General features: G+C 46.5%; 2 protein-coding genes across 2 annotated transcripts; one reads left to right on the top strand and one right to left on the bottom strand.

The window, feature by feature from the left end:
* The first annotated feature begins 8,980 nt into the window (after positions 1 to 8,980).
* Positions 8,981 to 10,527, top strand: LOC116611447 (putative nuclease HARBI1). The gene is given in 4 exon segments (XM_048730661.1): positions 8,981 to 9,392; positions 9,394 to 9,683; positions 10,162 to 10,396; positions 10,500 to 10,527. Coding segments are annotated over 4 exon segments (813 nt in total). The 5' UTR covers positions 8,981 to 9,132.
* Positions 10,528 to 13,250, bottom strand: LOC116607167. The gene is made up of 5 exons (XM_048730660.1): positions 13,182 to 13,250; positions 12,903 to 13,113; positions 12,343 to 12,426; positions 11,972 to 12,107; positions 10,528 to 10,639 (listed from the first exon to the last, which is right to left on the bottom strand). The coding sequence occupies exons 1-5, from the start codon at positions 13,248 to 13,250 to the stop codon at positions 10,528 to 10,530; spliced, it is 612 nt and encodes a 203-aa protein (XP_048586617.1).
* Positions 13,251 to 13,524: the final 274 nt, after the last annotated feature.

Genomic DNA, 13,524 nt, shown 5'->3' with positions numbered 1-13,524 from the left:
GAGCCGGACACGTAAACCAGAGGTAAAAACCCTGTGGGAAAAATTATGGACCTGTTCCCCGAACCATAGCAAAAGTTAATATGGCTTAAACGCTAGAGTGACACTAGCACGTTATGTCCCCCCTTATACTCGTACCTATACTGCACTCTCTTCATAAATCCACGTGTTATTCACATGCCGTCGAAATAAACATTTCTGCCTCTATCATTACATTCCATCGGCACAAATGTATTAATATTGTGATACAAATATCAGAGCTTGATTCGTATCCGTTAGCTAGTTGAGTTTGACTTCACTGAATGTGTCGCCTATGTGAGACTCAACTCCAGTTATCGATGACTAGTATAGAACACAAAGTACAAAAATGTAGTCAATATTGATGACATATGAAGCCTAATATATAGATTTAGGCACTGCCTAAAAGCGAGGCCAGCTTTATTTGCCACTCTAAACTAGGGTTTTGTCCCCATCCCAACACCCCCCCCCCCCCTCTCCCCAATCACTAAAAAGACTACACTTTAGCGAGAGACACACCCAGGAATATAACAACAGGATTCTACACTTTGACTATGTTCCAGGTTTCCCAACTCCTAAAATGAGCCCTATCTAAAATACATGGCTTATTACTTTTACCTTTTCTATTATTATAAAATTATTCTCTCCCAATCCCCCTAGAAAATACCGTGAACAATGACTCCATTAGTAGTTTTTATTGTCAGTACCCAGGATACTATTTGCATTAAAAGAGGGATTTGTGCTCTTTATGTAGAGTTAAACTTGATAGACACCTGATACCGAAAAATATATTTATATTTGCCATATAATAAGATCTTAAAACTAATAAATTTATGTTAGTCTTGTTTTATTTATTGAGTATACTTCAGAGAATCTACAAAAAAATAATTCTTTGGGTTCAGGACCCTCAAAAAAAGGGACCCTCGAGTTTATATGTGATCCTTTAATAAATAAGAGATGAGTTGATATTATATTTTGCTTTCAAACTGTCTTATCAAGTTTGTAAGAGGGACTATCCTGAAATAGAAATATCATGACTGAGTTTACACAGTCAATACTATAGCAGATAGTGCATACTACGCCAGAGGTGGCTTCGAGGGAGTGACCGCTCTGCACGCCAAACTTCCCAAGGGCTCAGCCTCCATAGATCGAGTGCGCAAGTGGGTAAGCTCGCAGCCCGTCGGGGGCTACACACAGACGCCCCCTCCTCCGACTACCTACGCCCGCTTCTCGGAGCAGATACCAAACCATATCCACCAGTCGGACCTGCTATTCTTGCCAGCCGACCGCGGGTACAAGTATGCCCTGACTGTTGTTGACGTTGCTTCACGATATAAAGCCGCCCGCCCACTGAGGACTAAGAACGCGGCCGTCGTCTCCCCTGAACTCGCTGGCATCTATGCAGAGGGACCTCTCACGTGGCCTAAAGTCCTCATGGTTGATGACGGCACGGAGTTCAAGGGTGCCACCACAAAGCGCCTAACAGACCACGGGGTGGAGGTCCGACGGGCTGAGCCAGGGCACCACAGGAGCCAAGCTTTCGCCGAGTCTTTCCATCGCTGGCTGGCACAGCGCCTATTTCGTGCGCAGTACTCGAAGGAGCTTGCATCCGGCAAGACAAACCGCGAGTGGGTTGCTGCTTTGCCAATCGTCATTTCGGACATGAACACAACGAAGACTCGCATGACTGGCTTTGCGCCTAAGGACGCCATAAAGCTGAGGCGCGTGCCTTTCAAAGCCGACAAGCCTCCCCTAGAGGTCCCCTTAGAGATCGGAACGGAGGTGTACATCGCCGTAAACGAGAAAGACCTTCAGGACAAGGGCCGACGGCGAGCGACGGACCCGTGGTGGACAAGCAAGGCGTACCCAATACTAAAGAGGGTCATGGAGCCCGGACAGCCAGTGTTGTATTACACGGCGTACTCTAAGCACGGCTTCACGCGATCGCAGTTGCGTAGCGCGACGCCAGCGCCACGCTAGCGCCACCCTAGCGCGATCAGCGCTTGTGCCTTCTATTGCAGCTGAGGCACGTGAGTCTGACATTCCACTTGTAGTGACCCTGACTGTCGTCCCGCCGGTCGATACTGAAGCATTGGAGATGACTCTTGGTGTACCCCTGAAGCAGAAGCTGAGTGCCACAGACCGTGAATTTCTTTTCCGCGTCAGCGATAATGCCGAGCACATGGTCTACCGTCAGAACGTGGTGCGGCCCCATGTACTTTGTGCGACCCTTTTGCCTGTCGTCTATAGCGTATCGCTTGATTCGCGCTATAATGAGCTCTTCACTGGGCGTAGCCTGCAGTCCTGTGGGAACCAAGGCACCTGGGGTGTCATCGGGGGGGATCACGCGGACTATCTGGTCGGCGAGCCGCACGCGGGAGATGCCGGTGTACACAGCATTCGTGATTCAGCCCTCTAAGCTGTGGTCTATGATAAACAGACGCCTTGGAGTCTGGATGGTCTTGCCCTGCACCCGGTGGACTGTCCCCCAGCCCGCGTATTTCCACTCGAGGGGAAGCCCGTTAAGGACCACGCCGAGAGGGACCTCGACTACCGTGCCTTTGTACGCGTCGACCTTCTCAACCTTTTGCCTGGCACGGGCACCGGCCGTCCTTGCTTGCAATAACGATGCGCGACGCTAGGATCGGGGTCAAAGCGGATGGTTGCTGGCAGTCGGGGGTAGTTTTTCCTGTGGTGCTCTACCAATCGCTGCTGGACAAGGGCCCCCATCTTGTTGGTCGAGCACACCCACATATCGCTTGGGTGGGCCTGCCCGATCGCCGCGTCGAACGCCACCCCATCCCACTCCTCTCAAAACACCTCAAGCTGTTGGGAGTCTGGCTGACACCAAATCTGGCCCTTTATGTCGTGGAGCCTGGAGAGGGGGCGGCAGAGCCGCAGTCGCATGTACTGTACGGCTTTCCGCAGTCTTCACACAGGCAGCGGTAGTCGGACTCGAACCAGCGGATGTTCCCTTGTGCCCACTCCTTGAGCATATCGTGAGGCCCCTCTTTATCTCCCCAGGGCGGGACCTGCCCATAGTCGCCACAACACACTACCTGACGCGGCCGCGTGGCGAGATACCCTAGGATGGCGCGTAGCACTTTAGTCTGTACCTTACAGCACTCGTCAATGATAATCACTTCTGCGAGGCGGTCGAGTTTGTGCCCCAGCTCGGAAGGTCTCCACTCCTCTATCGGCTTCTCCGCTGGTATGCAGAGGTAGTGGTGGTAGGTTTGAGCCTTCACCGCGAGGCGCGGGTTGTTGCGATGGTCGTGGGCGAGATCGTTCTCGGGGGTGAGCACCACAGCGTTACGGCCACGGAACATGCTCACCGCCCACTCGATCTTCCCCGATCCTCCCTGGCCGGCTAGATACATCCTCGCAGAGGTTGCGGCCACCAGATCGCACGCCAGACTCGGCGCAGTGCTTGGCTCCCTAGCCAAGCACCCCGACCTCTTCGGACCCCAAGCCGCTTCGGGCCGCCACTCGTACCCAGGCCTCTTGTGGCGCCACTCTCCATACCTCGGATTTCGCTCCACGAGCTTCACACCACTGGGTACCGCCTTTGCGTATATGGCATCTGTGCACACTCGGAGGACGTCTTCGCGAGGGATCCGCCTCAACATGCGTCGCAACGCTATGTTTGTGTACGCCAAGACGAAGGCCCTGATGTGGTACCATTGTGAGCGCCGGACTCCGTCTTTGTATTGGATCAGATGAGCCCCGTCGGCATGCTCGAAGTTAAGTAAGTGGTCGGTGCCCGCAAGGAGGTTTGTCAGATACGCGGCTTCTTCACGGTCGCGGACTCGTCGCCATGGCGAGCGCACTTGCCTACGAAACGGACAGCGAGATCTCGACCCTGCGAGTCTTCGCCGCCGGGGCCGGAGTGGGGGAACTTGATGGAGTCTTTTTTTCCGACGCTATGCAACACCTCCCTCGCCGCGGCCATGGCGAGGTCACCCGAGTCTAGCAGGTCCTTGAGCTCTGGCGTGGTGATCCAGCCCTCGTTTTGTTCCAAGTGCTGCCCTACCCTCCCGGAAGTGTAGGGGTGGCAGGCCTCAGAGAACCCCCACTCGGTCAACTGAATGGCCCCGGTCAGTTGAAGAACCTCGCTCAATGGCCGTCCCGCAACATCCGCGATACGATACACGTTCGTAGGGAACGAATCAGATCAATGGCGTCCGAGGCGCCGCCGAAGACACTGTCCTCGCATCCTAGGTACGCCGCACGCATGTCGATGTGCACATGAAGCCGCGCCCCTGAATTTTCCTCGCTATTCCACACTTTGGACTCAACCTGCGCCGCTCGCCAGACGTCCCTATATTTAAGAGGCGTTGGCCTGATGTTTTCTCTTTGGGTCCACTTCTTGAAGCGATACCCTATTGCACCGCTCATCGAGTGCGTAGCCTCGATGTACTCTTGGTAGGCTGGGTGATCATCAGGGAGCCATTGAGGATCATGCCCAGTCTCGTCTGTAAACGCCCTGTCGATAGCCCATCCGTCTTGTCCCGATCGGTACAGTTTGCCTTCGTGCGTGACTATAACACGCCCACACAGCCAGACCCTCGTGCTTCTGGGGATCGCCCTGTTTATGAAGCGGATGAGCACCTCTCGCACCTTCGCCTCGTGCGTTCTTGCGGCGGCACTGGTAGCGCGTGGCGCTGCCCCTCCCTGACATAACGAACGAAACTCCCTCTCAGCCTCAAAGTCTAGGCCGTGGACGCTCGCGATCGCAGGTGGTTCAGTCGGAAGTTCCGCCCAGGCGTGGTTATTGTGGCAAGGGATGGTGACCCTCGTCTTAGTCCCGTACTTCCCCGAGTCCCACAGGACGTTACCCAGGGCGTCCACGGCTACTAGCTTTACCTCGAGCTTCCTTTCCATCTCAAAGAGGTCTTCTTTGGTGCATCCCGTGGTGGCCAGCTTCTTGTCAAATCGCTCGAGGATCTTGCCTCGTGTCTTGGTTAGACCAAGGGAGCGCGAGGTGCCGCGATTCCTCAAGAAGTCGGCAACATAGCTCACAACACAGTTAACGAAGGCGTCACTCCCCTCTCGCACAAACATTGGCCCAGGCTCACCATTTTGCTCAGGTAAAGGGCGAAGCTCGTATCTCACGTAGACGAGGTACTCTCGCCCTTTCTCCCAAATACCCGCATCGATGCCTTCCAGTGCGCCGACTGCGATTTGGCCCCCCTTTTGACTAACGACCCGCCGATCTTGTGCTCCGAGCGCCCTTCCTCCTCTGTGATCGGCGCCAATGGCTCTGCGGGGGCCTTACCAACGACCGTGAAGAGCCTGTAACGCCAGTCGGGGTCTACCATCTCGAGCACCAGCGGAAGCACTGCGTTCGCCCGCAGAGACTCCCGCTCGTGCGAGACCCACCACACCGAGCCGTCGTCATTAATATCAGGCCCCCGCACAACCGGCTTTAGAGCAACCGCACCTGTTCTACCAAGATCTCGCATCTCCTGGTAAACACTGGCGCTTATGTCTTGGCCCCGTAGAGTGGCATCCACGCTTGGGAACCGAAGATGGGCGCCGCCGAGGAAGAGAGAGTAGTACGTCTCGGGGTCTAAGCTCTCTGAGCCCTCTTGCCACCGTCCCGGCAGCAGAGGGTCGAACTCGCGCCAGACCTCCTCCGTCCACACCTTCTCCGGTACGAGCGGCTTAAGCAGCCTGTGTTTGACATCGTCGGGGATGTCCTCGTCCAGGATGTTCTGGACCAGCCCTGCCAGTACGGCGGGCGCCTCTTTGTCACGCATGCTATCGAGAACCTCCTCTATATAAGCGTCCATGTTCGGGCACACCTTGAGCCACCCAGTTTCTAACTAAGGGTTTGGGTATGCCCCGCGCCACCCAGTCTCTAATTGACCGCACCGCGGGCTGCGATGTCAGACAGGACGAGTGCGAACCGTTTCCGAGCGCGCCTCTCGATGCCACGCATCCTCTGCCCTTTACGATTCGCCCCGCAGGGGCGGCACAGCCGCGTCTCCGACTGAGTCCCTATGCCGCAGACCCTGCACGGCACGGGGAGGGGGCTGCCCTTACGGAGCCTTTGAAGGTGCACCTTGCAGTAGGTGTCTAAGCACCTCCGGCCGCACGTGTTTGCGTGGCCGATCCTTAGCTACCCGCAGTAATCTTTTCCGCACCTCATCCTTCGAACGCTCGGTATACCACAGGAGTCCAACGCCTAATAATTATTCATGCACGCGAAACACCTGCAGCCCTAATTAGTATTCATGCACGCGAAACACCTGCAGCCCTAATTGATTATTCGTGTACGCGAAATCTATTTGGCCTACATTACCTTTTGCCGATTGTTTATGTACGTGAAATCGTTTGGCCTACATTAGCTTTTGCCGATTGTTTATGTACGTGAAATCGTTTTGGCCTACATTAGCAGTCGCCAAAAGCTTATGTACGCGAAATCGATTCGGCCTACATTAGCAATCGCCGATTGTCTACGTACGTGAAATCGATTCGGCCTACATTAGCAATCGCCGATTGTCTACGTACGCGAAACACCATACGCTTGATATTTAGAGACGGGGCTGGGAGTCCCGGATGGGCGATTCGCGTCTCCAGGCCTAAGACGGGAGACGGGGCTGGGAGGCCCGGAGGGGCGATCTACGCCTCCCACTAGTTTCTCTGAAACCCCCCAGTGCCCCCGGGTTCCGAAACAACTATAGGAATATTTTAGACTTATCAAAAGCATTTGATACTGTGAATCATAAAATACTACTTGCCAAGTTATCATTCTACTGAATCCGTGGCCAATGCTATGATTGGTTCTATAATTATTTATCAAACAGAAAGCAAACTGTTAAATATTATGAAGTCAATTCAACAGAGGAAATCATTAAATGTGGAGTGCCCCAAGGAACTGTCCTAGGCCCCGTTTTATTTCTGTTATACATAAACGATATCCGCAACTGTTCAAAAGACCTTTCATTCATATTATTTGCAGTAACACAAACGCTTTCTACTCAGACAACGATATAAAAAGATTAGAGGCTATAATGAACTCTGAGCTCTGTCTAATTCAAAACTGGCTCAATGACAACCAATTATCCTTGAATATCAAAAAGACACACTATATATTATTCAAAACACGCAAAACGAAAATGAGAAAGGATATTAGTCTATTAATAAATAACCAACAAATACAAAACGTAAAAGAGACTAAATTCTTAGGTGTAATAATCGATGAGCATCTAACATGGAATAATCATATTGATTATGTTGCTAAAAAGATATCACGCATCTCAGGTGTCCTCTGTAAAGCACGTCATTTTCTAAACAGACAACACATGGTAACACTCTATAATTCACTTGTATACCCCTACCTCTACTATGGAAACATAATATGGGCAAATAACTATAATACTAGATTTAAAAGGCTTTCGGTCTTACAAAAAAAGATCCTTAGAATAATAACATTTTCGCATTACACATCACCCTCGAAGCCAATACTAAGGGAACTTAAGATTCTAAGCATTGAGCAAATAAATTCATTGCAAACAGGGTTATTCACATATGACATCTTCAACAACAGACTGCCACACCAATTTGATACATTCATCAAAACAAACAACGAAATTCATAATCATAAAACAAGAAACGCAGCCAAATTACATAAAAAATCCAATAAGACAAACTATGGAAAATATTCTACAAGAAACAAATGCATTGAAATATGGAATTCTTTACCATCAGATATAACTGATAGCCGCTCCCATTTTATATTTAAAATTAAATTTAAAAAATACCTTTCATGCTCAAAACAAGTGATTTAGTATTGTATTGTAGTATTCCAAAAATAGTATTCTAATTGAGTATTTTATTGTATTATTCCAACAGAGACATACTCTTCAATGTAAAACCAAAAATACAGAAAGCTAGTTTGATGCTACCTGCAACCTGATTGTAAATTAGTTCTATTAATATTTACCCAGGGAGGCTACTAGAAAAGCTTCAAGGAGCTTCATAGCCTTCCCTTCATTTCATTTTATTTAATGATGTAAAACGTATTGATTAATTAGAAAATGAAATGGAAAAAAAACTATCTATCTATCTCTAAGAATAACAGCCGATTCGAAGCTACGAACAAGCTTCAAAACCATTGCCTGGGCTACCTGTGGTTAAACACCTGGTCGAGACAAAAACAATCAAGCGGTTTCCATGGAGAATACAGAGCCCCTTCACACGATAAATTGTTCAAAATTCATTTTTAACATGGGAAAATGTTTGCCAATTCCATAATCATAACCACAATTTTTATTTTTATCAGTCACACTCACGAGCTCACCCAAACTTTGAATAGAGCGTTTGATCGGTCAAATATTTCCTATCCCACTTGATACCAGGGAGGAAGTTTATTACAGGTGGCTTGACTTCTTCGTCATCCGGAATCTCAATGTACACGTCTTCCTGATCTTACAAATATTCTTCCGTTTTTTTTTTCAGAAAGGGTTTATTTTCATTTAAAGATTTTTTTGTCGTTTTCTGGCGTAACGGGCGTCATGAACACACCTTCGTGATCTTAGGAATATTCTTCCGCTTCGCCGAATTCTTTTTGCCTATTTGCAAACATATTTGCACCAGAATTCCGGACTTGCCGACGCGAGAGAGAGAGTTCTGTGGTGATTGCGCTGAAAGCCTTTACTTTAGCGAGAAGTAGTGTTGACTGATTTCTATGGAAACCGGTTGATTGACGTGCACTTTAAACGATTTCTAAAGCGAAGTTTTGTTTTACTCTACCTCTGCGCGTGTGACTGAGAATGAGAATAATGGAGAAACCAAACTAGCAGCAGAATGTGTTATCCCTGGATAAAATGTATCGTAATATTTCCAATACATATTGGCTTCTCATGTAGCCGGTTGTTTTGTTTCAATGTTTTAACTCTTACACCCCAGGGGCCGGTTCCTGAAAAGCCGATTAGCGCTAACCCAGGGTTAAATTGACCCTAACCCATGATTTTTACCCCCGGATTAGTTCTGTTCCCGAAACGCCGGTTAGCGCTAACCCAGGGTTAGTTTGGGGAATAAATCTAACCCTGCTCGCGAGGTGGGTTAACTCGCTAATCCATGGATTAGCGCAAGCTGGCAAAAAACAAAATGGCGGATTTGTTGTTTTGCCGGGTCGGGGAAGCTTACCCGCAAGCTCGCGAACGCCGCTTCCGCTTGTTTAACGGAAGCCTTGGTGACTTCCTCAACGACCAAGAGGTCAAATCGAGGTTCCGATTTCGGAAAGACACAATTGAGTATATAACAGAGTTTTTGAGGGAGGAATTAAGCCGGGATACGCGACGAAATCACGCACTTGCTCCAATAGTCCAAGTTCTTGTCGCACTACGCTTTTACGCTTCGGGGAATTTTGAAAATCATAGGCGATACATTTGGCCTTCCAAAGTCTACCGTTTCCCGTTGCGTCTCATATGTGACAAGAGCGCTTGTTAGCAAAGCTGACCGCTTCATCAAATGGCCTTCGCGAGAGAGGCAAAAGGAGATAAAGCAGGCATTTTACGACAAGCACTGCTTCCCTGGAGTTATCGGCTGTATTGACGGGACTCATGTAAAGCTCCAGGCCCCGACAAATCATGAGAACGATTATGTCAATCGAAAAGGGCAGCACAGCATTAACGTGCAAGCCGTGTGTGACAACAAAGGTAAAATATTTTAAGGTGTGAAGATGGGGGGGGGGGGGGGGTATAAAACAACAACTTCACTGCATGCCAAGTAATTGCAGAGGCAGCCAAGGAACTTATGCAAAACTCTAAGGCTCAAAGCAGTTGTTTTTTTATATATCTTTTGAAAACCTTGCAGGTTCTTACCAGAGGATGGTTGGGATAGATGCACCCCCTTAATAATAATAACAGCAACAAGAATAATATCAATCAATCAGCTCTCAATCAGCCAAACAATATTTCTCTTATTTTAAGAATGGGTCCCCCTCACAATACAAGCACACTGCTTGTTTGCATCCTTTAGATCTATCTATTTGCTATGGGGGTGAAGGGAAGGGTTTGACCCAAAAATTTACTAATACATACATTGATCCTCTATCGTCCTTATCCAGCTTTGCTTTTACTTTTTTTATTTATTGTTTTTATTAAGATGAACTTGTTTCAACTTTATTTTTTGCAGGTCTCTTTACCAACATTGTTGCCCGTTGGCCTGGTAGTACTCATGATGCTTTCATATTTCGGAATTCATCTATTCAGAATACGCTGGAAAGGGAGCACACAAGGATAGATGAGGGGTACTTGTTAGGGGACAGTGGGTATCCATGCCGCCCCTTCCTCATGACACCCTATCCTAACCCAGCCAACCAGCATCAGGTAAGGGAGTGTTCATTAAATACACCGAGGGGGGGAAGATTGTGGGGGGGGGGGGCTCCTAAAATTTTTAGCCAAGAAAAGGGGGGGCTCCGAATAAAAAGGTCCTCTAAGGGAAAGAGAAATATAATTTTGTGGTTCTATAAGGGGGGGGGGGGGGGGCACCAAAGTCTAGTTAATAGGGGCTTGTGCTGTATTGCATAATATTGCAATCGTGAGAAATGACATATATGATGGCCCAGCAGCTGGACCTGATGATGAGCCAGATCTGAATGTGTATCAGGGCCCTGAGGATGGAAAGCTCATTAGAGACTTTATTTCAAACTCCTATTTTTAAGATATGTTGCTTTTGTATTTGTCCTACCCCAGTATCATCACAGCACTGGACCCAAAAGCATAAGACAGTTTTAATGCACACACATACTTTTGAGGCTTCAACCAGTATCAACGTGAAATTAGTTAGCATGTTCGATGGTTTCAATTTTGGCAATGAAGCAGAGAAGTGTAAATTATTGCAGCACCAACATGTAAAGACATGCATTAGAACCTAAGTTGAACAAAATTTAAAGAACCTAAGAACCTGGTTAGCCTAATTTGACAATAATTACCATTTACATAAGAACCTGTTTAAGCCGACTTGAAAAAATCTAGTTTTTTGTTATATGGTTTTTGCTGTAGTTTGGCTGGATTACAATAAAAAACTTTCAGGCAGTCAATGGACAGTGAAATCCAACAAAGGTATTCTCACATGCTGCTAATTGTTTTCTGCTGACTTCATTGCGTTGTTGATTGGTTGAGGGCTTTAAGAAGTTTGGGAATAAATTAGAACTATCCATACTTTTGGTTTCAGTGCTGTAAGTATTTTTGAGAGAATGTAACTGTTTTTTTTTAATTGTTAATTGATTAGATAATATTAATGCTACAACATTCAAAAGAGTGACCTTGAATGTGTACTATTTTTACAAAGGACTTCCAAGACAAATTTTAAGGACATATTTCCTATCATAAGAAAGAAATGCAATTATCTATTGTAATTCATGAGAATATGTATGATGCAGCTTTGTACAAATATAATGGCTCAGAGAAGCTCAAACATGACTAGAAGTCTAGTAAGTCTTAATAATTTGTATTACTACATGCATGTTGCCTGTGTCTCAGAGGATTTTTATTATAGACATAGAAGAATGGGGAAATAATTAATAGTGGTAGATGCTGAATTTCAAAGCTTCAAAAATTTCCATCTCTATTTGCTGCATTGAAGGCGGCAAAAAAATAAAAAGGAATGGCCATATAGTACATTTCGGATATCACGATTTCATCACAGTGTGCTCTCCAGACAGTGGCATCTGTGGCGCTCAGCCACGCTGTAGTTTCCAAGTGTTGCTGTGTTCTTGGCTCAAGCATGAATAATTACTTGAGTTAAACAGAAAATTTTCACGCAAAAAAAAATTTGCAACATTCCTTCCAATCATTTGGTTCATCACACAAATCAATCCTAAGTCATTTTTTTAAACATTATTAATGTGCCGCCACTATGGCAAAAAATACTGGGGATAACACTGGATCATAAGAGATATTGTGGGTTATTTTGACAATCATTGAGACTTTTGGGTGCTAACCTCATTCCTCTGTTATACTTTTCCTCAAAAGAAAGACCTCCAATCGTAGTTTTTGATTTTTTGAAGCTGGAGGGCCTCATACTGCACTTGTAGTACGTCATCTGCATTAATGTTTTTTTCTTTGGAGTAGGGGTAGCTGAAAAGGATATGACTAATTAATTAGAGTTTTATGGTGAATACCCTCAGTTTGTACCCCCTGGGGCCCCTGGGAATTTTAGAGTCGGGAAATACACAGAGAACCACCAAAAAGAGAACGGTTGATTTTGATGAGAACTTAATTATATACTTACATTTTAAGTTTTAAGATTTGAATAATAAACTTTGTTCACCAAACAATCACAAAGGATCTATCCTTCACTGCACTTTCTTACCATGTTTAGTAGGAAGATGAACCTCTGATTCTTCAACCTGATCTAAAACCGATGGTTCTTCTAAGTCATCAGCCAACGAATCGCCTGAAATATAAGACATGTCAAGTGATTTTATCAAGCTCACTTTAAGGTATCTTATAAAAGCTTATTTTCCAAGGTGAAAACTACAAATTGAAATGAGGTATTTTTCATCTAGTCGATCGGACGTCCCTGTGTTTACAAAAACTTAGTTAAATGAGTGAAGATGATATAAGAATTCACACGTTTGAGATTCAGAAGCTTCGAGTTGGAACACATCAGAACAAACATGGCTGATACGCGATGTAGGAACAGTTTTACAGTTGTGGCGTGTGAGACTGGGAACAATTAGGTATTTTTGATTTGGAGAAAGGAGGGGGGAGGATTGCCGGCACGGAAGAAATTATTTGTAAAGGAAAACAAGATTGAAAAATAAATTTACTAAAAAAACAGAAAATAAATAAATATAAAAAAGAGAACTAATCGCCGTGTCATTATCCTTGTATGTTCTAAATGATTATAAAAACAAATTTTAGTCTTACCGGTCTCAAAACCAATCAGCCCGGAAAAACTGGGAGTGTCTTGGTACTCCTCTATTATTTTTGCCGTGGCGGCGGATGGAGGCTTGGGTGCTGGACCACCTCTGGTTTTGCCCCTCTCCCGCTTGAACTCTGAGTTCTCCCTCTTTGCTTGGGAGAGGAGGTTTTTCCATTTGTCTTTTACCTCTACAAGACTTCGTGGAGCAACTCCACACTATTCTTTAATTTTTTTGTGACAGCATTTGTCAACTTTGAATTTAGTATCTCTTTTTTCTCTCCCACCGACTCCGTGATAATGGTTATTTCCTCAATGGAAAAATTCGGCTTGCGCTTTGACTTCTTGAGGTCCATGTTTACGATCGGAAAAAAAATAATCAAAAAGCCGAAAGTCGAAAAGGGCGCGAAAAGTGCGCGTTTGGCAGTTTTGTTTACGTCTTTGGGAGTCCTGTGGTTGCTCGGAAAATCCCACCAAACCAGTTTATGGCCGGTTTCTAGCTTGGAAGCCATGCCATTTCTAACCCAGGGTTAGTTAATCGGGGGTTAACTCGGCTTTCGGGAATGGTGAGTTATCCTTAGGTTAGCTAACCTAGGATTAGCGAATTTTAACCCAGGGTTAGGCTGATCT

The sequence above is a fragment of the Nematostella vectensis genome, chromosome 7, assembly GCF_932526225.1.
Source record: "Nematostella vectensis chromosome 7, jaNemVect1.1, whole genome shotgun sequence".
NCBI classification, from domain to species: Eukaryota; Metazoa; Cnidaria; class Anthozoa; order Actiniaria; family Edwardsiidae; genus Nematostella; species Nematostella vectensis.
The sequence above is the reverse complement of the archived record's forward strand: the minus strand, read 5'-3'. Positions and strand labels throughout refer to the sequence as shown.

Bases quoted from the DNA above. Each gene is read 5' to 3' on its own strand.
- LOC116607167 (XM_048730660.1), bottom strand. From the start codon at position 13,250: ATGGACCTCAAGAAGTCAAAGCGCAAGCCGAATTTTTCCATTGAGGAA. The intron at 12,108-12,342 runs GTAAGAAAGTGC...TATCCTTTTCAG, and splicing joins TCATCTTCCTACTAAACATG to CTACCCCTACTCCAAAGAAA. The intron at 10,640-11,971 runs GTTAGCACCCAA...TTCCATCCTCAG, and splicing joins AAGTATAACAGAGGAATGAG to GGCCCTGATACACATTCAGA.